The sequence below is a fragment of the Argentina silus genome, assembly GCF_951799395.1.
Source record: "Argentina silus genome assembly, chromosome: 9".
Lineage (NCBI taxonomy): Eukaryota > Metazoa > Chordata > Actinopteri > Argentiniformes > Argentinidae > Argentina > Argentina silus.
This window is the reverse complement of record NC_139663.1, coordinates 11,982,924-12,009,185: the sequence shown is the minus strand read 5'-3', so window position 1 is coordinate 12,009,185 and position 26,262 is coordinate 11,982,924. Positions and strand designations below refer to the sequence as shown.

The 26,262-nt window shown below is 47.5% G+C and overlaps 2 protein-coding genes across 3 annotated transcripts; both read right to left on the bottom strand.

Annotated features, from left to right (window-relative positions):
* Positions 1-311: 311 nt before the first annotated feature.
* LOC310810172 (casein kinase I) lies at positions 312-9,101 on the bottom strand. The gene is made up of 11 exons (XM_083677843.1): positions 8,945-9,101; positions 6,225-6,315; positions 5,896-6,006; positions 5,555-5,703; positions 4,337-4,565; positions 3,811-3,981; positions 3,289-3,437; positions 2,932-3,127; positions 2,627-2,766; positions 2,203-2,270; positions 312-2,113 (listed from the first exon to the last, which is right to left on the bottom strand). The coding sequence occupies exons 2-10, from the start codon at positions 6,298-6,300 to the stop codon at positions 2,238-2,240; spliced, it is 1,254 nt and encodes a 417-aa protein (XP_083533969.1). The 5' UTR covers positions 6,301-6,315; positions 8,945-9,101; the 3' UTR covers positions 312-2,113; positions 2,203-2,237.
* A 1,029-nt stretch (positions 9,102-10,130) lies between these two features.
* Positions 10,131-26,109, bottom strand: tnrc6bb.1 (trinucleotide repeat containing adaptor 6Bb.1). Of its 2 annotated transcripts, XM_083676313.1 has the most exons (21): positions 26,054-26,109; positions 25,829-25,934; positions 24,227-24,314; positions 23,985-24,006; positions 23,305-23,697; positions 20,033-23,119; positions 19,354-19,521; positions 18,810-19,060; positions 18,553-18,708; positions 17,957-18,094; positions 17,435-17,635; positions 16,958-17,065; positions 16,552-16,738; positions 15,419-15,580; positions 14,981-15,148; positions 14,611-14,754; positions 14,325-14,417; positions 13,829-14,044; positions 13,330-13,400; positions 12,479-12,618; positions 10,131-12,094 (listed from the first exon to the last, which is right to left on the bottom strand). In XM_083676313.1, the coding sequence occupies exons 3-21, from the start codon at positions 24,281-24,283 to the stop codon at positions 11,539-11,541; spliced, it is 6,318 nt and encodes a 2,105-aa protein (XP_083532439.1). In that variant the 5' UTR covers positions 24,284-24,314; positions 25,829-25,934; positions 26,054-26,109; the 3' UTR covers positions 10,131-11,538. The 2 variants fall into 2 exon arrangements, with proteins under 2 accessions (XP_083532439.1, XP_083532438.1); XM_083676312.1 differs by having other exon boundaries at positions 25,829-26,100.
* Between the last annotated feature and the right edge of the window lie 153 nt (positions 26,110-26,262).

Here is a 26,262-nt window from a genome sequence, read left to right as displayed (position 1 = left end):
CAAGGTTATGGCCCTGTTCTAAATACTCCACAACCTTAAATGCATCCATCCTACCTCCCATAATCACTGATTTGACAGGATGTGATTGGTGAAAGCCACGCAGTGGAAAGCTTTCTTTGACCAATCCACTCATGTTAGATCAGTGATTACTTCAAGGACAGGAGGGAGGAAGGATGCACTTCAAGTATTTGAACAGGGCACAACAGTGGAATGATGGGGATACAGTATAGTGCCGAGGACTCAACAGGCTGTGAACAAGCTGCAGCTAATAAGTTACAAACTGGACAAAAACAAAACAAGAGGAAAAAAGCAACAAGGAGCAACAACGCTCGGAAGAAAATGTAGTTTAAGAAAATAAATAACAGTGAGAGACACATACATGGATGAGAATGATACAACAGCTGACCTCACATACTGAGGCAAAGTCCTGCGTTCTTAGCAGGGGGACTGTGCATTTCTAAGTCCTTGCTTCAGCCCTAAACTTCTGTGAACATAGACACACAAACACACAAAAACAAAAGACAATGGGCAAGTTCTATGACCCAGCTGGCAGTGTAACAATTGCTAAAACCCATACCAATTTAGTACTTTTTAATATTTTCTAAAATTCTGAACCCGGCCCCAATTTACGTATTTAGTATGTATTTTTCTACATTACACCTTAAAACAACCAACCACATTTTGGCTTTACACAGAAATCAAAAAAAATATTTACAGTGAAGTAAAAAAATTCCATTCCACTTCATGCCCTACCCTCCTGTTCAACCATTACAGAGCCAGCACATCCATCAGACCTCCATTAAACAAAAGCATTAAAATAAAATAACAAAAGAAAACAAAAACAAAGTTGACGTTAAGAACAACCTTAAGAATTATAGCCACCACCAATGGTCAAATGGTTTATCGCAGTCTCTTGTCAAATACATTAAGAACGCTTGGGGTTTCTCCCATGTCTCCCAAGCCTTGGAGTGTCTCTTAAAATACCCATGGTTACTTTGTATGACTTGCCCACACACTCAATATGATGACCGCAGCATACTGAAATCATAGGAAGCCAAAGTGGGAAGAAGGAGAGGATGAACAACAGAGGCAGGTTGAGGGTTGAGAATATGAGACCAAGAGGTGGGGGGGGAGAGAGAGAGAGAGAGAGAGAGAGAGAGAGAGAGAAGAAAATAAAAGAGGGAGAGAGAGAGAAAGAGCAAGAGAAAGAATGTTCATCTCTGTCCCTCTGCATGGGGTCCTGATTCTGACTGATATTAGCCAGAGGTCATCGTCAGCTCCAGGGAGCGAATGCTGGGCTTCAATAGAGGGATTAGCTAGTCAGTAAGACATCGGTAGAGTAAGGGGCAACAATCCCAACACTAAGTATACAAACCATTACAGCACAACAGCTAACAATCACTTGCTCATCCTTTCTGCTCACAGCTTCATGTACCCCTCATCCACCCATCTCTCATCCACACCTCACCATCCCTTGTTATTGAGCTGTAGCCTACTTCGCCCAAATCAAAATACATAAAATAATAAACTAATACAAACCAAGCCTCAATAGGACCCATCCAATGAATATGATCGCACCCCCCCTGTTATTCTGTACATTTCACTGATTAAAACAAACATGGGTACATTGGTGTGTGGCGTAAACAGAAAAGGTTAAAATCCCTGTAAGCCCAAATTTGGAGTTGACCTTTTCCTGCTTCAGAACATGTTTTTGTTAGTGCTCCCAGCTGCATTCAGCACAGGAGCACCTGCTTGGCTGTTCAGACCACAAAATCAGTCTTATCTTTGCCAGCCACGCAGGACACTGTAGAAGAGAGGGAGATGCAAGGTCCAAGCTACCATAGGAGAGAATATGGTAGTGGAGGAGGGGGGGGGGGTTGGGCATTCATTCTCTTCTCCTTATACTGTGGTAGGGTTTGCCCATCAAAGTTAGGGTGGAAGGGGGCTTGGGGTAAATTCCTGCAGTCCATGACCAACTTGTCATCCTTTCTTTCACCGTTTTATGATTCGCTGTCCATTTCTCCAAGATCCACTTCTTTGTCCCATTGGCAACATTTCTTTTAAAACAACAGAAAAAAAAAAAACTCTGGAGCGAAGGATATCTCTTGAAGCCCTGTAATGGCAACAATAGGCATGTTAAAAAATGGGTTCTTTGACATTGTGCTCTCCAAGTGTGTGTGTGGGGGAGAGACGGAACCTCACCTGTTGGTATCATGTGCATGTGGAGCTTTAAGGCTTCACTTTCCGAGGTGCTCGAATGGCATGCTGACCTGCAGAGGGAGCACCGGAAAAAAAGAGGGGAGTGAGAGAAAAAATGAGTCAGAAAAGACAAGTGCAAAAGTGAGAGGGGGCGATAGAGTGGGTGCAACTGCAGTGGCACAACATGCATGATGTTTTTCAAATAAGTCAACCTACATTACAGCATGCCATGTCATTTAGTAGCTACGAAGCCAATACATGAAAAAGACCTCAGAGGAAAATAAATAAATAAAGAGGCATGAAAATTCTGGATGACTGGACATTTTTACGGTTGGCATTCCCCAGAGTGGGCTGGAGGCAGCAGTTAGGGTTAGACTCAGACACTGGATGATGACGTGTGTGGGGACAGGGGATGGCGTTTATGTACCTGTGATGTGGAGATTCGGGATTGGTCGTGACGGGCTGTGAGGTCAGAGGAGGAGACATTGGCGGGAGCCCCTCGGTGGAGCCGCATGCTCACCTTCCTCTCCCGCTCGGCACGAGAAATCGCCCGCGGCGATGTGTTCCCTGGAAGAAGAGGAGGAGAAGAGGAGGACATTTAGGAACCTTCGGAATAGAACTTATCCGCTAAACTAAACAACTGTACATTCAGATATAAGGCATATTCAGGACCAATGACTACAAACGAGAATGTGATGGAGCGCCATCTTTCCTTCTCTGTGGAGTGCTTACCAGACTGCTGGACCCGCGAGGCGGGGTTAGAGATGGCCTGCTCTGGTCCGTTCCTGACTCGGTTGGCGGCTGGTGGGTTGGGCCCCGGCGGGAGGCCACGTGCGGCGGACCCTCGTGGGACCCCTACGATGCGCTCGTCCCTCTCTTCCCCCGCCCTCCTCTCCCGCTCACCGTCCTCTGCCGTCCTGCTGGCACCCTGAGAGGGGAGATCACGTAAGATTACACACATATTTTGAACATATTTAAAATCAAGGTGAATAAAGCCATTTCTTCCAATTCCCTTAGAAAAAACAGTGCGCATACTGAATAGTGCTGAAAGCACATACTCAAAGAAACATGGGCGCGAAGTGAACTTACAAATTTGAGCATGTTCCAGTCGAAGACGTAGTCGTAGGAGAATCCTTGTCTGTGGAACAGGTTCCTGAAGAGCTGCCGCAGGTACGAGTAGTCTGGCTTGTCGTCGAAACGCAGCGAGCGGCAGAAGTTCAGGTATGTGGAGAACTCGGCTGTATGAGTAGTAAAAAAAATACACATATAGACTTCTTTAGTTTGTGACATTGTTTAAAAACATACAATATTTAGACAAGAACCAGTGTAATACTGTAATACAGACCACAGAAATTAAGTTAATTATCCCTGGCTGGAGTGTACATTAAACCACGTGATACAAGAGAAAGGTTAACAACAACCCAAGGACTAAGAGATAAGCAACAACAGATGTGCGTAATGATACAACAGATGTAGACCGTAGTTTGCTAGTGCAAAGCGTTAGTTATTTTTGAAATGATAACTTATGAGTTCTTAACATAGTTACAAACATCAAAATGGAAAGGACACACACATCTTCAACAGTCCAGTCAGATTGCAGAAATCACTTACAGGGGTATCCTTTGCAGAGCACCTCGATGGGGGTGGACATTTTCTTCTCGCTGATGCGTTCGTACTTCTGCCTCTTGGTGGCGGCCTTGAGGCCCTGCCAGGGCAGAGAGCCCAGGTTGAAGTACATGAGGACGTAGCCCAGAGACTCCAGGTCATCACGCCGAGACTGCTCTGTTAGAGGGGGGGGGGGGGGGGTTATTGTGGTTTGCTGTAAAGAATGCTGTAAAAAATGCTGTAAAAAATGTTCCTCCTGAGTGTATGTTGCAATACAGTGGGATGGTGGGGTAAGAGGCTAGGCAGCACCCACTGAAATGTTCAAATTCCGAAATGGACATTGATAGGATTAATGGATGCAGTAGCTTTGCACAAGAACACAACACCCAACACCTCAGCACTAGGGGGTGGGTGTCACAGATGGAAAAATGATCACCTGCTAGCTGTGATATCACATAATCATAACGATAACATTAAACGAAACCTGCAAACGAGGAGGAGGAGGTGACTTTGGATGGTCGAGGCCTCTTACCGATGCCCAGGTGGGTGTTGATGGAAGCGTAGCGGGCTGTGCCCGTCAAGTTCTTGTTCTCCCTGTAGGGGATGTGCTGGTGTGTGCGGGCGTCGCGGTACTTCTTGGCCAAGCCGAAGTCGATGATGTAGACCAGGTTGCCCTTCTTCCCCAGCCCCATCAGGAAGTTGTCTGGCTTGACGTCGCGATGGATAAAGTTCTTGGAGTGGATGTACTCGATGCGGCTGATCTGGAGAGGAAGGAAAATAAAAAATAAAAAAATAAAAAATCAGCAGGAAGCTCCATCAGAGACCTTGGTTCTGTACTGTAATTATGCACTACAATCACAAAGAGAGGCGTATCCAAAAACACAGACACGGAAACAAGAGAATGAGAGATGGTGGAAGACATCGCACTGTGGGAACCACAGCAACACCAATCAGCAACAGAGAGTATGTCGGAAATCAGAAGGAAAAAGGAAAGACGAGGAGGACAAAGAGGACAGGAAATATGAATAGGATGGTGGTCAGAGAGGTCACAGGAGGAAGCGGTGACAACTGCACACCAACGGGAGAAAGACCATGGTCCTCTGTGGCTCAGTTGGTAGAGCATGGCGCTAACAACACTTAGGTTGTGGGTTTGATTCCTGCTGGGACCATATATACTGAAATGTATGCACTCATTGCAATGTAAGTCAGCTAAATGGCATATAGTATAAAAGCGTCAGCTAAATGGCATATATATATATAGATAGTATATAAGACTAACAGCAGCAGAGGCCAATTTAGGATAGCAGACTAGAGGTGAAAAGAAGGACAGAGAATTACAGAGTAAATCTGAGCAAGAGGAAGGACGCAGAGGAGGACAGGAAATAAGGAAAGGACAGACTAATGAGGACCAGGAAGGAAGTTCATAGAAGGTGAAAAATACACAGCAAAATTAAAAAGGGGGGGAAAAAAAACACAAAAAAACAGCACAGAAAGCTGGGACAGCAGACTAACTAGATTTACCAGGAGTAGAGGACACAGCTAGGTGAACATGGAGACCAGGGGAAACCGAAATCGGAGGACGGGCTCATTGTAATGCACGGAATGGAATGAGGAATTCCATTACATGCATTACAATGAGCCCGTCCTCCGACTTCTGCCTCCACCAGCCTCCCGTGACGGGGACATGACAAGAGGAGAGGATGGAGAAGTAGAGCGTATCTGTACGAGAAAGGATGTGGTGTTGCTGTACCATCTGGTCTGCCAGCAGCAGCACGGTCTTCAGGCTGAACTTGCGGGAACAGAAGTTGAACAGGTCCTCCAGACTCGGCCCCAGCAGCTCCATCACCATCACGTTGTAGTCTCCCTCAGCCCCACACCACTTTATCGAGGGGATCCCAACTGGGTCAGAGAGAGAGCAAGAGACACACACACACAGAAGTTTTCAGTGAATATCTTAACATAGCTACACCACTGGCTAATACTGTACCCCCTACAAGTGTTCGCTTGAAAGACAGTACTTCAGTGCAAAATGTGTCATAATTCCCTTGCATTTCACGCAAAATGAAATACAATACATTTGATTGGTCTTACCTCCTCCCTGCATCATCTTGTAGAACTTGCTCTCGATGTGCAGCTGTGGGTGTTTGGTCTTCACACATTCCAGCTTAATGGCCACCTCCTCGCCGGTGGCAATGTTGGCACCTGAGGGGAAACACACACACACACACAAAATCAGGGCCAAACTCATAAGCAATGTGTAAACATTATAGAAAATCAGGTTGAGTCCCTAGAGAAGGGACAAATTAAAGGGAGAGAAAAACAGAGAGAGAGAGGTGGAGGGGGGACTAGGGGATAGGGTGAAGAAGAAAAAGTGTGTGTGGTGGGGGACAGAGAGAGAGATCGCTAGCACTGCCACTTACCAAGGTAAATGTCTCCAAATGACCCACTCCCAATCTTCCGCCCAAGCCGGTACTTGTTCCCCACTCTCAGCTCCATGGTCTTGAGGGTTTGCTGTGGACACAGAACACAGGTTTGATTGGTGGAGAACCAATATGATGTTTGATAGGATAGAGAGAGACCCATACTGTCATGGTTGCTTTCTATGCCATCTTCTTTAACTATCCACAGATACTAATTCCAAACACATCATTAAGCTTAGCCTACACATGTAAACTGGGCAAAGATAGGGACACAGACAGGATACAAATCCAACATGATTCACAGATCATCATGATTCATGGGCAAACTTGCTGGCTAATGGAAAATATCCTCTTGAACCAGCAGAAGTGAACCCTTAACGGTCCCTCCACACACCCCAATACATGGTGACCGTTAGTTGCAAACAACCAAATGAATTGAGTGTGTGTAGCTTGAGCTAGTTGATTAGCAGACAGCTGTTAGGATTTCAACAATACACAATTACATTTGTAGGACTGGGGGGGAGGGGGTGGTAGAACTGCAGAAGAGCGGAAGTGTAGAATGGAGAAACAGAGGGATAGATAGATAGGGTGAGAGATGGAAAGAGAGGGGGGTAGAGAAAGAGAGAGAGACTCAGAGAAACAACCTAGCCGGCTGCGAGTCGGGAGTGAGGACTGGCGAGAGCTGTCTAGATTCATCCGGGCCCCGGGTAGTAGGAATTGGCAGACACGAGGGAGAGAAGTGGGTCTTCTGAGCCAAACTGCACGTGACACTGGAGCTGGATCATCATTTATTTAGCTCTCTCTCAACCACGCCACATTCTGCAGCCACTGCAAAGGCACTGCTGCTGCGCCGAGCGGCACGGCGCGCTCCGCTGTCTGTATGTGTGTCAAACCCCCTGAAACGACTCTGTGCAATGAACTTTATAGAGCAAGTGCTGGCGAAGGAAGGATATGAGGCATAATTTATAGAGGAGCTCCTAACCAATTTTGGAAGCCTATAGTCAAGACACTTTCTATAACCTAGCAGCAACATGAGATATCAACTGATATAATTCTGTCAGTTGTCTTAGGATAACATATCCAACAACATTGACCACATAATTAAAACTCCTGATGTGTAATTACCATGCATTTAGGCCTTCAGACATCACAGTCCTTCCTCTAACCACAAACTATTGGTCAGACATCAGTGTCTCATGACTGAGCTTAATGACGTTGAAAAACAAAGCATTCTCAGACAACCTAACTCGAGTTGTATTGGTGTAACAACTCAGGCATCTAAGAAGTCATCAGTTGTGCAGGACTAGTCCTGTGCATTTAGTCTCCTACCAAGGGGACCCTATATCATGTAAGAAACTATGCCATCAACTGCTATGAAGCTTTCCATTGCTTGTGGCATTGTCAGAAGAGGCTACATGCTATACAGCTAACTAAGGGGCAGACAGACAGAAATACGGATGTGATGGAGTAGATGGATTAGGGTTAATAAAGAGTTAGGTTTCATTACAGCAAGAGGGTTCCTTGTGCAGAGACCCAATTCAGGGCACCAGCATTAATCAAGAACTATACACTAAGTGCCATTCATTAATTACTTGGTGGGGAACAGTGACACCTCGTTTAATATCACTGCTCCGTGCATGACTTCATAAGGCAAGGCAGGCAGCTATGGAATACGTAGTCACACTTGATGTGTCATAGACGGTTATGAGAAGCTCAATAGCAGACTTACAGCAGGGACAAGTGATGATTTTGCAGCTGACTAATGCATCTGTGAGATGCTTCATCAATGGATGAGAGTTACTACACTAACTGCAGTTTGCAGCCAGGCATAACATTTTGGTGGGACAGCTGCCCATACAATGAAGCAAAGGCTAATCCATACACGCTCAACATCATGTAATAGTACTGCCATCCCCCTCGAAAGACGACAGTGCAGATTTGCTAATTTCGTTTCATCATTAGGCCTGTAACCTACATAGAATCACAATGCGTTCTCTTTAAGAGAAATGCTGTCACAAACCCAAAGCTAGCAGGATTTCACAATCACATGAAAAGAGGCTGGTTCCCCCTTTCAAAACTACACAACAGGCCATTTTATCTCCGTTTCCTGGGTTACTGCATATTATGTGCATGTTCCAAAATCATCTAACTAATTTATCAATTGTGTAAAAATTACATCCCATCTTCCCTGTTTAGTACGTCACCCTTTACAAAGCAGTCACTGGTAACAATCATGTGGGGAAATCACATCAGTTACGTTCGGAAGATGAACTGCAATTACGTTACAATTTACGATATTAACTAAGGGAACTGGTTACAATTGTTACCTCTGAGTACAGTTCAGACAAAAGGTTGCCCTGCTACAGTGGCAATACCAGCTGTCCGTGTAGTAATAGTGGCAAGCTAGCAATGGTTGTGGCTACTGTGTATAGTCGCCTAGAATTAGCTTTAGGACTCAACCGTGTATGAGCCGTACACACCATTTAAAAGATACACCATCCAGCTTTACAAATAGTTAATGTTGTATGTTATTAGTTGAATTTTTACTTTATTCTCGCAACCGCACCCTTACACACTGGGGTACCCTACGTTCTCCAGTGTCGAAAGCCATCCATTCGCCCCCTCCCCCCCCTCCGACGCTCAGGATATGAGACTCTGATTCGACCGAATCAAGCCCTCTTTCCCCACTGGTTTCCCCGGTTCCCCGGTCCACTACTCACCCGATACTAGGTTTATCCGAGAGGTGGTTCGGCTGCGGTGCTGATCCGGTGGTTGTCAGTCAGACAGGGCCCAGGGTAGCGAAGGATGGGAGCGGATTCTGGCGGCTCTCATACCCCAATTTTCCTCTTGCGTCGGCTGTACTCCCTGTTGATAGTCCCTAAGAAGCTTCAATACAAATGCCAGTCTCTCTCCACCAGAGTCTGTCTCCCCCTCTCGTCACTTGCAACGCACCATTGACAACATCGATGATGTCATTCACAGGATGTCAGAAGCACCCGGATTGCCTTAAAGACATAGAATATCTCCAGAATGTGTCTATATTTGCCGAAAGATTACAGTTATGATTGTCACAGATTTTAGGAATTAGCAGGGTAAGCCTCAGAGATGGCCAGAGAAAAACACTTACAGTTGAAGCACTGACAAAGTTGAGTTGAGTTGTCTTTTATTCAGATGTTGGGAGCCTTTGTCTATATGCAAGGTCATATTATTTAAGTTATATATTCCTGCATTTCATGTGTAGGTTATTGCCAGTGCTGTAATGTTTTGGCTGTATATGTATTTGTTTAATTGTCTAAATTAATTAATTAATCATAGGACTCCACTATTTGATGCTTGGTATCTCATAATAATAGCCAAACCTTTTTGCTATCCAGGATCTGAACGAGCTGGCAGATTTCCCCATATACTACTCAAAATCTGCCAGATAGATCTGATCCTGCATAGCAAAAAAAGAACCCAGATTGCTCTGTTCTAGATTAAACGTTTTTAAATTCTGGGCACTGGACAGTAGACCAAAGCGGCAGTAGTTAAAGCAAAGGTCCAATCAAAACAAGGACTTTTTCCACTGACTGTGCATTGATGGTGCTGACCGGCGTGTCTAACTGTGCCTAGATCTCATGTGACACCATCTATATTAATACCAATGTGCTGGTAATATAGGTGATCTGAGGAAGGTACATCCTATTAGTTGCAAGTGAGACGAGGTTGTTGGCAACTGCGGCTCATAAATTGGATTGGTGAAGATTTCAAAGAGGTGGGAAAGGTGACAGATGGACACAGGCTTATGCCTGTGTGTGTATGTGTCGTGGAAAGTGGAGCGAGAGTGTGTAGGCCGTTGACGTACCTGAGCATTAAGGTAATTCTACGAAAGCAAACAGATAATACAATGAATAATGACAACACAAATAGAAGCCAATACTTTCATCTTTATTAATAATCTTGTTCTCTTTTTGTTTAAATATTTTTTTCCTTTGTAAAATCTCAAAACGAAACACTGAACAGGAGTGTTAAAGCCTGTCTTAATTTAAAACGAATACACAACAACAAAACATAAAAACGTACGGTAACTCTTTTTCTGCATTTGTAAACAACCCCCCACCCACTCCACACAGTTAGATAAGATTTGGCATGTCCTTTTACTCAATGCGTATGCCTTCAGCTCTTTGTCATTAAAATGTTCTTTTTATTATTGCAGGTCGGACGATAAAAAAGACAAAAAGTCAGCTAAAAAACACTCAACTTAAAATGAGAAAAAAAACAAAAACAAACAAAGCATTAGTGCCAATGTTTCTTGAACACAGTCAGCAGTATACCGAAAGCACTCAAAACATTTAGTTTAGACCTTCTGTAAAGCAGCCTTGCACAATCTAGTCATGACAGGCAGTAACATGCGCACATACATTTTCCTCACATTTGCACACACGAGTTAACGCAGGGTTTATTCACTTGGTCTCATTCTCACTAACGCACGCGCACACACACACGTTCACGTACTGTGTCGTTTTCTGCACAGTGTCCCACACTAATGGAGAAATGCAACTTAGCCTCGTACTGCCAGAATTCAACAATTATCACATAGTAACGGTAACAAACGTGATTGAAAGAGAGAGCAAGAGAGAGAAAAACAACAGTAGGAGGTCAGCATTTTGAAAAGGAACAATGACATTTTCAGTATTCCACTGCTCAAAAAAAAGAAAAAAAAAGTTTAACACCCATACAAACAAACGGAAAAAATAAAACAACTAACATACACAGTAAGATACAGTTCTGTTGTCAATCAGAGCAGTGTTTGCATGTGTTTTGATTCAGTCTCCGTTAAGGGGGACATGAATGGAAACTGCAGGTTGTCCCACATCATGTAGGTCTCCTATACGATGCAGGTAATGCTGTTACAGTGCCTGTCTGTCTGAAGGCGTGTCTGTATTTGGTGTGTGCATGTGTATGTAAATCTGTAAAGTCCCCTACTAAGCACAATGCACTCCTGTCAAGTCTCTCAGACCGAAGGACTTTCATTTTTTTTTTTTTCAGGTTCAAGTCTAGCAGTTGAAATCTTCATCTGTGGAAAAAGGCCTTATACACATCTAACAGTCCCTGCATTTGTTTATATATTAGCTTAAGTCTGGCCATGAGAATGTGTGTAAGCATGTCTCACATTTCTGCTTATATGTGTGTTTGTATATGTATGCGTGTGTGTGTGTGTGTGTACACGAATTAATGTATGTATGCATGTTTACGTAGATACATTTATGAGAGTGTGTGTTTCCCAGTGTATGTTGTGTCAGTGTGTCTAAATATATACTTATATGGGCGTGTGTCAGATGGAGTCAGCCCCTCCCCCCAGCAGGTCGCCAGGCAACAGGGCGGCTGGGCTGCCCATTTGGTGCCTGTCCTCCATTTGGGGCGCGCCCCACAGGCTGCTGCTGGGATAGCCCGGAGTCACCCCTCCCCAGAGCCCCGACCTCCCGGACTCCACTCCTCCCCCTCCTCCCCCCTCCCCAGCCCCATTGGTGCTCCACTGGGCGAATATACCAAGCCCCGGTCCTTGGGCTGAAGAGGCGTCCGGAGAGTTGCCTGTACCATCCAAGCTTTGCCAGCCAGAGCTAGAAGGCCCCACGCTACCCAAGACCCCTCCTCCTCCACCATTTCCATTTCCACCCGTAGTTATTCCAGCGCCTCCTCCGCGTTCACTCCCAGGGGAGCTGCCTCCACTGCTGGCCACCACCGTGCCTGTTCCTTGCGGCCCCTGGGTCGTCCCTGCCCCCCCTGTGCTGGCCCCCTCCGCCCCTCCAGCCTGGGAATGTGCAAAATAGCGAGCGACTTCTTCCTCGCTCACAAACTCCGCCAGGATTGTGGTATTGCCCAGAACACACCTAGAGATAAACAAGAGAGGAGGTCCAGTAGTCTATTTTATTGAAGAAAATAAAGATTGGCTTTTCTTTAAGATCAGATTAACTGACAATACACGTGGATCTTTTTGAAAGGCCTCTTTGTTCATAATGGTTTTCCATTACAGTATATTACAAGCTTAATGTAAGAAAACTGCTGAACAACTGAAATCACTGTAGCAACTAAATGAAATCAAGCAATAAGCTACCACAATTTTATATCATTGGGCATGAAAAAAATGAATAATTCAGGTGTAACACTAACATGGGCACATTTGTGAAGTTTATATCACAGGCGTTACGCATGCCACCTAGAAGCTCTGTGTGCATCTGTGTGTGTGTGCGTGCGTACGTGGAGGGGTAACCTACATGTGCAGTGCACCCTGGGCCTTGGCTGCTTCCTGCCGTGTGCTGTAGCGAATCAGAGCGCTGCCCTGGGTCAGGCCGAGGTGAAAGGTCAGCAGGGGGCCATGCTGCATGCAGATAGTCCGCAGTGTGGAGCCATCGATCTGTAGGAGAAAGGAAAGGTTAATGTAGGTAGGGGTGTGTGTGTGTACAAATTGTCCAGTGACAACAAGCAATCAATATGTGGGGAAAGTGAAAGGTTTAAGTGTGTGTGTGTGTGTGTGTGTGTGTGTGTGTGGGCGGGCGGGCAGTGGAGGGGGGGGGGGGGCAAGTGTAAGACTATAAAAGGAGCTGGCTGTATAATTAAACATTTTCCATCCTGTTTTTCCCAGAGCAGCCCTTCCATGCCAGAGTCATTCATGCAGTCCTTAATTGATTAAATGGATCATCCGACTCCACAATCCAATTATGCCTGGGTCACGCATTATACCGTCACATTTGCATAAGATACACTGAAGGAGACTGCTGATGAATGAGAACGACCAGCTAATGCCTTCAAATTCATACCCACGCCCGCACACTTGTGCACTCCGAAGGCCATTTTGTTGTACACCGGTGATCAATGCTGCTTGGATGATGGGTCGGAAAACCATAAAATTCTGAATTGCCCTCCTCCCCACTCACACACACACACCTTACTTCCCTGCTGCCCTTCTTCTCCTACTCATCCTTTTGTTCAATTTCTCTCTCTCTTTATCCAAAGCTCATAGGTGACAATGCTAATATTTTCCATTCTCTCCATCTCTCCTTTTTTCCCCCCTTTCTCTCTCTCTCCCTCCACCCACTCCCTCCCTCTCTTCTCTCATATTCTGTACCTGAGGGGTCAGGTTGCTGAGCAGCAGCCAGCAGCTGCCTCTGGAGGCCCCACCGTCGCTCCACGCTGAGCCTACAGAGGAGAGAACAGAGGACAGTCAGAAACACAGGCAGTCAAGAGAAGAAACACAGGCAGTCAAGAGAAGAAACACAGGCAGTCAAGAGAAGAAACACAGGCAGTCAAGAGAAGAAACACAGGCAGTCAAGAGAAGAAACACAGGCAGTCAAGAGAGACGACATCTATATCCTACCTAAGGGGTGTGTGAGGCAAAACATTGGGGATTCATGACAGAATCATATACGTTTTACATACACCTGTACTACATATCTGTAGGTGTCGTAACTTCACACACCTGCATGAGCCCTCTATCATACAACATTGCCAAGCCAGTGAGTGTGTGTACACACGGATATTATAAAACAGCTTGGTATTAAGTGAGATGGGTAGGAAATGGTTAACTTCACATGGTTTTGTTCCATCTGGAGAAAAATAAACAGTACCTGGCCCAAATCTAGAATCCTGATTACCGCCGCCCCCTCCCCAGCCCCTGGCCAACCGCGGGCCACCGCTGCCCCATGGGGAGGGCGAGGCCTGTTTTTGACTGGTGAGGCCAGGAGGGGGGCGTGGCAGCTGGGAGCTGTTGCGATTGGTCTTCCACAGCTTGTTGTGTCCGATGGGCTCAGGGGGCCAGCTGGGCTTGTACTCCGAGTACTTTGCTGAGGAGACGATGTAAAGAACAGCTTAAAATACGACCCAAGAAAAACAGCTCATATTCAGATATAATACTGCACTTTCTAACTACGGAGATACTAAGTGCACTGACTATAGATCTATAACTATCTATCTATCTATCTATACTGCAAACTACAGTATGTAAGTAATTACAAGTTCAAGATCAGCTCATTCAGTCTAACAATAGACCATACAACTGTTCACAGAGATAGCGAGACCGACCACATGTGCTCTCTGTGTGTGTGTGTGTGTGTGTGTGTGTACCTGTGCTGTGTGCATTGCCGAGGGGGCTGTCTGAGGCACTGTAGGGCCAGGCACCTGGTGAAGGCAGCGAGGTGTTGAGGGAGGGGTTTGGCCCTGCAACCGACAAAAACAGAGAGATATTGTCAATAAATACTGCAATATGGCACAATTATGGTAAGCTATCAAACACATTCTTAGCCAGGCAGCTCTCAGTGTATTGATATCTAGCACTTCGCACTGAGAAGGGATTCACAAAAGTTACTAAGCATACTAATTTATAAACCCATAGCGTAGCAGTGATCCACACCTGTATTGTCTCGCAGTAACTGGTGATCAGAGTCGCTGAGGCTGGGGGGTCCAGGGGAGCCCAGCACACTGCCAGGGGTCATGTAGGGATCAGATTCAGGGTCAGCGCTCGGGATCCCCTTCCAGGGCACTCCGGGCTGGAACTCTGTAACCATGACAAAGACAACCAATGAGTTTGGAAAGATTGAAACTTTTTGGTGCTACTATGTTTTCCATGGTATTGTGCAATCGTAGGGTCCAGAGGTTTTCCTAACCACGTCACTTGACTTCGGGGAAAACTACAGGCATCGTCAGGTCACATGTTTAAGAAAAACTCCTGGCCCTATGCATTGGGTATGGTCAGGTTATCTGGGGCACTGAGAGTGAATTACCTGGGGGCCAGCTGGACGTCCCAGTCTTGGTGGCCATCTTGCTCCCGGGGGTGCGGTGCCAGTTGTCAGAGGGGCCCTGAGGGGGCATCCCCATCCCATCCCCTCCCATCAGCTCGTATTGGGAGTAAGGAGAGCCTCCTCTCGTTTTTATAGGGTTGGGCAAAGGGCCTGGGGGAGAACACAGACAAAAACAAGAGAGTTACAAAACATGATTTAGTTACATTGACATTTTATTAAAACATGTATCCAGATTAGTCTCATTGAGATAAATGCTCATTTTCAAGACAGGCTCTGAGTGGAGTTCGACAGAAATGATGAGGTCGATAACTATCCATTATATGGTTTTACTCAGTGCTAATCGTTGTATAAAACAATAACACCAGCCCAGTGGATCTCCCTGAAATGTTCACATTAGAAGCCACTGAAGCATTCTGTTACCATTCTTGTGATGGGCTGTGTCTGGGGGAGAGGGGGTCGGAGAGTGTCCCTCCATCATCCATTTGAAGCGGGACTGCTGCCCCCCTCCGTCCTTCATGCCCCCCATGCCCCCCATCATGGAGCCCAGCTCCAGCCCTGACAGGTTCCCCCCGGGGGCAAGCCCTGAGAGAGAGAGAGAGAGAAACCATGGTCAGATTGCAAACTATGACGTTAATTCAATCCCATTTTTGAGCCAAGATGGAGGTTATGTTTTTAAACCCCTGCGCCTGTGTAATCCTTCTGAAATCAAAACACCAGCGAATGAGGGACTGGATGATTAAAATGAAAGACTGTTGTCGCGGCAACAGTGACATACAAGCCGCTGTTTTCACAAATTAGTCAGATATGATTCACAGGGGGCGCTTAGTGGCGTATCACACTAATGCGCTTACCACATAATCGCAAGGTTCCCGGTTCGATTCCGACCCCCGACCTATCATGCATGTCATCCCTCCTCTCTCTCTCTCCCATCCTTCCTGTCAATCTCTACTGTCTCTATCGCAATAAAGCAGAAATGCCCTAAAAACATTTTTTTTAAAAAAGAAAAAAAAATGATATGATTTACAGAAGGCTCAGCTTCGACCTGCTACTGAGTGGTAGAAGGTAAACAAACAGATTGGCCAACGTAAGCCTTTATAATGCGCTAGGCTAGGGAGCTAGAAGGGCTTGTTCAGGGAGGCACTGTACTGCACCTCCCAGAACATTCAGATAAGGGTTGGGGTCAATTTGATTTCAAATTCACTCAATGCAAGATGTGAATTGAACCCCCCCCCCCCCCCCCCCATCGACTTCTTTAATTTAGTAAATTCATGTTCAAACTGCCCCCAACCCCAGCTGAGATGATGAGATGACAATGTGTTGGGTAGGACAGATATGGTTACCTGTCATGTAGAATAGGGAATAATGTCAGCTCAATAGATTACATTTCTACATGCAACATCTGAACGTTTTACCAATAGAATTAAAACTCATAGAACGAAACATTCTGATGCAAGTCAAAACTCTCTGGCCAGAGGACCAGCAGCTGTGGATTCTACTTGTATGGTTTCATCCACTTGAATAAACCCCTGTGGGCCCTTAACCATTGGACTCACCCGAGTACATCCCCTGTGTTTTGGCATGAAGGTCTGACAAGGGCACGCCCATACCAGGGTGCGGCAGGGGGTCTGCCATGGGTTGTTTGGATGTACCCCCTCCAAGGTGAGACGGGGACAATTTGGAGCTTCCACCCACCCCTCCTTGTTGCTGCTGCCTCTGCAGAATAGCCATGATCCTGGCCAGCTAGAGAGAGGAGACAGAACAGAGATGAGGATTCAAAACACTGTACAACTCAAAAGAAAGCGTTGTGGTTAACAACATGCTGGAAATCTCTCGCAAACATAATAAGGTCATTTCACCAAAGGTGATTCACAGTCTAATAACACGTATTCAGCCTGTGGGTGAATCAAACCTACAACCAAGCTTCATGGCGATGATAAGGTCAGGATTATGTGACAGTACCTGCTGTGGGTCAGGCTGCTGGCGTAGAGGCTGGGGCTGGGGGAACTTCCTCTGGTTCTGTAGGAGTTGCTGCTGCTGCTGCTGCTGTTGCAGAAGGAGCTGACAAGCCTTGGAGGGTGGAGGGAGACAGATGTAGGTTAGCATAGAACAAACCACTTGGTTGTATTATTTTATTCCTCTGAGGGAACCGGTATGCAGAAGCTGTTCTACAATAGCCATAAATAGATGGATATCCATGTATATTTTGTTGAACGCAGTGGGAATTTACTGGGGGATTTTGGTACTGATGGATGGATTAGGTACTGCCGGTACACAGTGAACTAGGGACCAACATTGGAAATTAGCACAATCTTAAGTGTTATGGTGCATGCAATGCATCAGACATAACTGTTAATTCAATGTATCCATGATACATATCAATGTATCTCTCTACTTATATAACCAATTTAAAGCTGTAAGTGATGTTGGTGTACTCACCAGGTGAAACTGCGTCACGTGGGGGTAAATGTTACTAAGCATGGCAAGCTGCTGCGGTGAGAGCTGAGGAGGGAACGCCCCTCCTCCAACACCCCCTACGCCCCCCACTCCTCCAATGCCCCCAACACCTCCTACTCCTCCCACCACTCCACCAACACTGCTGCCAGGAGAGGGCATCTGCTTCATCATAGAGCCTGGCACCTGCAACACCAGATAAAGGAAATACACAAATTACACTTGAATGAGCTTGAATGATGATTGAATTGCACTATGGAGGTAGGGTACCAAGCATCAACCTTCAGTACTGTGGAGACGGAACACATACTTGGGTGTGGAATTTAGAATTGGATAAAGAAAAAATCATGCCAATGTCACAAAATGCTTTTGTGTTTGTAAATCACAACCATCACAGCCACTGTGAAATGGGAGTAAAATAACCAAACTCCTGACCGTACTATCAAAATAAACAACACGTACATATTGATGAGGTTCAGCAACAACCCCCAAGGTAAAATAACACACCTGGGCAGACAGGTACTGATGAGGCACTTGTGCACGTAAGCCCTGGGAGGAGGGGTTCATGGGATGCATCCCAGGCTGGTGCATCCCCCGAGACTGAGGGATCCCACTGCTGCCACCATATACACCATGACCGCTCATCTGAACAAGAAACACACAAATTGTCAGGAAAAGTAGAGTTTAATGGACAGAAAAAAGAGAGGTAACAGAGACCTCTCTGATTGAAGATTAGGATCTAGAAAGATGGTTGATGCTAGTTCTCTAGCTATTGTCAGCTCACATTAGTGTAATGAATAAGCACCAACTAGCTGGGCAAATCTATAAGCACTAATTGGCACAGCTTCAAGGACACTAAGGATAGGTGTAAGAAGGACACACATGTGCCCAATCCTAAACGAACTGCTAGCCCCTTAACCCAAGACACTAGTGTAGATCAGAGAGGGTAGGATAGGTGTAAACATTATGGTTGGCCTTTCATAAGCCAGGCTAGGTAGAATTTTCACCACATCCCTTGCTGTACACCTATTCAATCTTCTCAGATTGTCACAAGTGCCCAGGGGCTGTATTGTGAATGAGCAACAATCACCGCCTCTTTATACCTTGTCACCGTAAGGCCCAAGGTCTCCAGGCCCCATCTCTTTGGAACTAGACATACGGTAACCTCCTCCGCCTCTTCCTCGCCGCATCTCTCCATTGTAGTCATTCATCCCTCTCTTGTCTCCTTCAAGCTTTTTGTCAACACTGGGGTCATCACCCTGTAAGGAGATCAAACATGTTTCATTGTAGTCGCCATGTTCTGCTTCATGGAAACTAGTCAGACTGACAATATGTTGTTACTTTAATAGAAACAACTTACCATGAGGCCCATATTTGAGAACTGTCTCGACATGGGGTTCATCCAGTCTCCACCTCCACCCTTCATGTTGCCCCTCTTGCCCCCAGGGCCTTGCCCCCAGCCTCCTGAGTTGTAGGAGTTGCTGCCGCCCTGGGAGCCTGTGTTGTTCCACACTCCTCCCCCATCTTCCTCCTCCTCCCAGCTGGAGTGACGGGATGCAGCCATCGAGCTCTCCCCCTTGCCTCCCCAGCCCTCTTGACCTGACTTTGAGCCTATGGGACAACCATACAAAGTGTGTCATTTTAAGAGCTGTCATTTAATTTGGTCAAGAGTCTCTTCAACAAGGTGAAAGAATGTTGGAGATTGAACATTCCAATGGCATATAAACAGCTGCCATGATTCTAAATTCTAGATGGCAGAATCATACAGTGCCTGCCTGCTCTACGCAATCCAATTCTTCTGTAAATTAGCACCATCCGAAACAGACCCCAGAGGCAACACTCAGCTACTAAAACCATAATAATTTGCACCACAATAAAAACTTAAGTTCATTGAAATGTCTTACCAGATTTGACCGGGTTGGGTGAGGGGTTTCCCCAGCCAGAGGTTTTGCTGGAGTCGTCTGGGTCGCCCCAGGTCGTTGGTGCATCGGAAGTCGTCTGCCCCCAGGAACCAGAGCCATTGTCCACAGATTGTCCAGCATGGTTTCCTCCACCTCCTCCTCCTCCCCAGCCTTGACAAAGAATACATCGTTAGGTATTTACACCTGACCCACGGAGTCACTGAAGGCAATGCTTCAAACCAGGGGGAAAAGGGTAATACACGGTTGAGAATCTGAGCAGAACTTATAGGAAGTTTAAGAGAGGCAAATCTCCCTTTTCCACATCTGTGATAGCTCGCAAACAACGTTGCAAAGGAATCCAGGGTTCTCCTCAAAGAATGTAAGACGGACGCTGCGCCACCGTGTCGACTTGGCTCTGCCACTATGTAAACATTTCAGAGCAATTTACAAAGACATTTACTCTTTTTAATAACATTTTTGAGTAACAATCTTTGATCTCCAATGACATCACTGTTAAAAATGAAGCTGTTACTATGTTGCTCAGTTAATTCAGGGTTTTAGCTGTATATTTAACACATTTTGACATGAATAAACAAGTCGGTTCTTGTAATGGAATCGAGCGCCACCTTGTTAAAACATCCCAGGGAGAACCCTTGAATCAGTATGATTTTGCATCACTCACCCATTCCAGGTGCATTGCCAGAGTTGGTGTCCCTGTTCCCTGGTATCCCAGGCTGTCTCCTTGGTGGCTGCTGCTGTAGCGGTGGTGGTGGACCCTGCTGAGCTTGACCCTGCTGAGCTTGACCCTGCTGAGCTTGACCCTGCTGAGCTTGACCCTGCAGTGGCGGCGGCTGACCAGGGGGAGTGCTGTTCTTGTCCCACAGGTTCACATTCTTGCTGTTGTAGCGGTCAGGGTCACCCCAAGCAGAAGTGCCGTCGTCAATCTCCATCTTACGGCTGATGGACTGAGGAGAGGGCTCCTCCCAGCCGCTGGGCTCCAGGGCCTCACCAGGGACCTGGGGGATGGGGCCAGCTGTCCAGCCCGAGCTTTGGTTCTGAGTCTGGGAGGGAGGACCTCCTGATCTGACCCCTGGTGCCGGGGGCTGTTGTTGAGTCTGTGATTGGTGCTGCTGCTGCTGCTGCTGCTGCTGCTGCTGCTGATTTGGGGCTTTCAGGGGTGCCGCTTGGCTGTTTGGTATCTGTGCTGAGTGCGGCTTGGCGCCCCAGTCTTGGTGGGGTTTGCCACCCATGTCACTACTACTTCCTCCCCTTCCTCCTCCATTGCCCCAACCTCTCTGTGGGCCTCCGTCATCCATGTTACCCCATGACCCCTCATCAGAGTTCCCCCCACCTCTACCCCTACCTTCACCCCACCCTCCACCCCCGGCTGGCTTAGATTCTCTCTGGCCCCAGTCTCCTCCCCCACCACGTTGTCCCCACCCCCCTCCCTCACCCCTACCTCCTCCCTCACCCCTACCCATCTCTTTCCAACCTGTACCTTTCTCTTCCTGACCACCTCCCCAGCCACCTCCTCCTCCGCCACCCTGTTCTCCGCTGTCTCGCCAGTTCCCTCCTCCACCCCCTTTGCGCTCTCTCCACTCCTGCTCCACACCCCCCCACCCTTTGCCTTGGCCCTCTGATGGACCCGGATCCCCCCAGCCTCCAGATGTCTTTCCCTGGTTGCCTTCGAGATCTTCCCCTGGCGCCCCGGAGGCAGAAGGGTTCCTCATGTCCACCGCCTGGCGGTGCCAACCACGGGTTGGCTGGGAAGCACTCCCTCCATCCCAGCCGTCCCTTGAAGGTGACGGGCCTGGCCCTGTGTTCATAGCAGGCGTGTGAGCCCCGGCAGATTGATCAGTAGTCATTGAACCGGTGTTAGTGGGGTAAGCAGGAGCACGACCAGTAGTGTTCATGGTTGAAGATGAAAAAGCAGAAGAAGAGGAGGAAGAACTTCCTCCGTCACCTCGACCCACTCCTCCTCTGGCTGTTTCCAGGTCCCAGGCCACATTCTGACGTATCTGGGTCTGCCCCCATCCGGTGTTGCACAGCACCCTGGGATCCAGGTCCGACCGACTGAGCATGCTCTGTAAGGCCACTTCGGGGTCGGGGGGAGGGTTGCTGGAGCGGTGATAGCGGGAGTCTCTCTCCTGGTTCTGATTGTGAGCCCCACCGGCACCGCTGCTCCCACCCCGGGAGCCTCCTCCGCTGGAGGACGAGGGACCACCACTACCACCACCACCACCACCTCCACCTCCTCCTCCTCCGCCGCCCTGGCCTCCCCATTCCCCCCCTCCTCCTCCTCCTCCTCCATCCCCAGCCTCAACTCCTTTCTGATTGTCCCAAGCTCTTGGTGTAGTCGCAAACGTTGGAGAGGCAGAGTCCTGGGATACGCCCCCACCCCCACCACCGCCGCTACGTCCACTGCTGCTGCTGTTGCTGCTGCTCCCACCTCCACCGCTACTTCCTAGTGCTGGGTTGCCCCCGGAACCCCCAATACCCCCAGACCCCCCTGACCCCTGCGTACTGCCGCCCCACTCCCCTTCTGCGGCCCCTTCCCAAGCTCCCTGAGATACCACTGGGGTATTTGAGCTACCCTCATTTCCCGTGCCCCATGCTTTCTCTCCCACCGACCCTGCTTTCTCACCATGGCTGCCGAAGCCCCCCCACACATTCCCCTCCTGCCCCTGAGCTGCATCCAATCCTCCTCCTCCTCCTCCTCCTCCCCAACCATCAGTCTTAGAGGCACCTGTGTTGAGGTTAGAGGAGGGGGGAGGCAAGGCTCTCCATGATGAAGAGGAAGAGGTTGTGGAGGAGGACGGAGAGGCAGAGAGATTCCCGCTCCCTCCCACAACCCCACAGTCCATGACATCTCCACCCCCTGTATTTGGTCCTGGTCCCCCTCCGAGCTCTGGCCCCACGCCTCCCCAGTCCCCACGGAGGTGCTGCTGCTGTTCCCCATCCCTGGCAGGCATTTCATGGAGTTGGTGCTGATGGCTAGCTTGACTCACAGAGGAGAGCGGATGAGTGAGAGTGGTACTGGCAGAGAAGGAGGATGTTGTGATGGTGGATGATGTTGATGATGCTGATGAAGAGGGCGGCACACCCTCAGTGGTAGCTGCACCAGCCCCCGTCACCCCATCCTGCACCAGGGCAGGCCAGGCGGAGGGGTTGGCATTAGGGTTGAAGTTGGCACCAGGGACCCCACTGTTGTTGTTGACACCAAGAGGGCTCTCCTGAGACCCAGGAAGAGGGGAGACTTTGGAATTGTAGAGCGCTGCTGCTGGCCCCTCCGCTGTTACGACCGCTGACCCCCCGCTTCCAGCCTGAGTGGAGGAGCCCCACACGACACCAGACTGCACACATTCATTGAGTGAGGAGGAAGAAGAAGGTGAGGAGCGAGGTGGGGAGGGGCTCTGTGAGCTCCCCGCCCCTGTTCCAGATCCACCTCCACCTCCTCCTCCTGCCCTTGGTGGCAGCTGCTGCTGGACACATCTGTCACTCCACGAGGCACTGCTGTTGTTGTTGTTGTTGGGGCCGTCCAGCTCTACAGCTCCCTCCGTACCGCCTCTGCCCCCGCCCACAATGCTAGGCCACTCCTCCAGGTCAGTCCCGTCCACTATCACCTTCTCCCAGCCCTGAGAGGGGGGCTGGCTGCCAGAGCCCACCCCCCATGTGGAATTTGCATAAGTTGAAGTAGAAGAAGAAGCAGCGACTGAAGATGAGGATGAGGAGTGAGCGGGCGGAGGAGAAGATGAACCCACATTGGGATCTGTGTGGAAAGAGCAAACAGTTTATTGGCATCTTGACGACAGCATTTGTATATAACTGAATGTATGATTTCAAGTATGTATATGTAACTTGTATGTTGCACAGTGACACTTGTTACTGAGTGGACTATCCCGGTTAGATAAATAAAATGAATGAATGAATGAATGAATCTCTGCTTTGTCCCACCTGTGGCTCCAGCTGTGGTTGCATTGGGGGCTTCTCCCTGCGAGAGAGGGGGTGTGGTGGCTCCCCGACCACTGCCTCCCCCCAGCAGCATACAGGACAGTGGTGGCTGGCCCCTCTTCAGTAGCACTTTGTGGTCCTGCTGGCAGCGGAATCGCGGGGGGACCTCTCTGGGCATGTAGCGCTGCTGCTGCTGCTGCTGCTGGGAGGGCTGCTGACTTCCGGAGGCGGGCTGTCCGTTGGCCACAGACGCCCGCTTTGCATTGTTCCCGCCCGGAGGAACTGCGACCCTGGCTGCAGGGCAGGGGGACGATGGGGGAGCGGGGCCAGGGCTGGGGGACACCGAGCCAGGGGTGGCTAGTGACTGGGTGGGGAGGGGCTTGGTTGATTCTGGCACTAGGTGGTGAAGGTAAATGGAGACAAATGACAAGACATTATAAGCAAAGCTCGACATAGGAATACATACTATACATACTATGTAAACTAAAGAGGTAGGTTAACTGTTTTAAATTAAGAAACTCTGGGGCAAAGAGGCAATACAACCAAGGCAAAAATATCATCCTGTCAAACTTGCGTTAGAACTGTTTTAAGTAAGGGGGGGGTGTCAGATAATGTCAGGCCTAGAACCAGGAGAATCTATTAACTACAGCGGAAAAAAAGGCATAGGCCCTACAGTTACTTACCTTTGATTTTCTGTTCAGTCACCTGAAATGAGAGAAGACTGTCAGGACATCATATGCAATCGGCAAACTGTGCCAAGTAAATCACCCATATCACCAGTAGCTTTAATACAACAATACAGGAGCACTGTATCTGTGACCTTCAGCTACAGAACATGCATACAGACACGATTTCATATTGAGGAGTGTGTCAGAGCACTCCTTGGGTTATGTCATTTACAGAGATAAGCCCTGATATACTATACCTTCTGGGAGGCTTCCCTTTTCCTTTTATCCTCTTTCTTCTTTTTCTTGTCTTCCATGAACTGCTGTTCGTTTTCCTGATTCTCCTATCTGGAAAGAATTCAGTGAATTGGTATCTGGCATCATCACATATACATTAGCTTTACCAATTGCTTGAATTAGACGACAACAATCAGACACTAATTGTGACAGTTGTTGAAAATGAAGTCCTACACAATTACAATTAGTTAATGTGTTGTCAGAACTGTAATGTTAACCAGACTAAACCTTGGCAACAGTCTGTAGTACCCAATAGCCACCCTACTCTCTACATAATTTATTGGCAAGCAAAGATTACAACTCAAACCACCAGCAGCCTACAATTCCGCACCAACAATAACCTTAATGTAAGTTAATGTAACTACACTGGACAGGCAGATAAAAGAGAAACTGTCGTTGACGCACAGGAAATATTCAATTGGCTGACACAGTGACTAGAAAGTTACATGTCAGGCAGGCTGGATATAAGTGTCATGGTGACTGTTGACATTTGGTTGGTGGTCTGTTTGACTTCAATTTGCAGAGCGCCTACCAAACACTTATCTACCGCTCCGTGTCGACGCGATCGTAAGTGCGTGTGCAAAGAGAAAACGCAAGTAAGCTGAAAACTAGACATGGTGTGACGTTTGTTTTAGGTATGGAAATAAAACAATACAAATACACGGCTATCTTGCGCTCAGGAAGGTGGGTCACCAATTTGGGTCTGACAAGGGCTTGTAAACTAACAAGTAAGCTCTAACTTAAATACAATTTAAGTACAGCAGTAGAGCTAAGCCGCTCAAATTAGCGGGCTGTACAGAACTAGCTAGCTTCCAAACTAGTGTTAATCCTACAGTCAGTGTGTGTGAAACTAAACTATTGGCCAGTCAAACCGTGCTAAAATTGCTGATCTAGCAAGACCTGTTATGTAGCTATCCCGTTCACTTCAGTATTAATTGGGTTTCCACACAGCCAAATACATGAATAAAATAGCAATAACTTCAAACACGCACTGCAAGAATACAGGACAATATTCGCACAAGGCCGAATTCTAGCCTCGAGCCCTAAAACAGCCAACCTGACGACCCTTGAAAGGTTCCCCCAGCTCGCGACAGATTTGTCTCGCGCAAGCCCTCCACAAAGGTGAAGGACTGGGGAACATAACGTTCAGTACAATATAGCGTGCCATGTACCCTAATGCTCAACGCCGACTATCATCATTAGTCACGAACTTCACCCTTGGGGAAGAGTTTAGGAAATGTATATTCATGCAGCCGACATCACTGATGAAAGTTAGTTAGCTCTAGTCCAGTATCTAGGTATATAACTCGTAACGTTAGACTACCCATCTAGCTATGCAACTATTACTTGCTAGTCGCTACAGCTAGTACTACTCTGTGACTGACAAGGCCAAACCGACGATAAAACTTCAGTGACGTTTGCTGTGGTTAGCCAGCAAGCTAATCTGCCATCGTTCGTAGCGTATTCACAAGCCAAAAACAAAAAGATACATACACCAAATATCATTAAAATAAACAACACTGCGCTAAGCGTTTTATTATGCGAAACAACAATTCAATACTCACCTCAGGAATCACAAACGACATAAAGTGCTTCTGTGCAAAATTCTTGCAGATCTAACACAAGCTGGCTAGCTGAGCTCAGCAAGCTAGTTCTTCGAGGCTGTCAAGGCTGATAGATTAATAAATGACAGTACCAAAAAGCGAAATGTTAATAATAGAAAACGGAGGAAACGTAAATATCCTGTCGTGTGAATGTAGTTTTCAAGCTGTAAACAAAACATGCATAACCTCTTGATAGCTGTAAAGCGCTGTGTGATCGGTTAGTTTACTATCGGCCATTTTGCTTCTCTGTGCAGTGTGTGCAGCTTGTGTTGTTGACTATGGCCTGGGGGAGGGGGGAGGGGGGCAGAAATACATATCTGCACTCGGCAGCAGGGCGGCGTATTCTTACCAAAGCGTGGCGTCATTTTCATTCAAAGAATGTTATCAGAGCACTT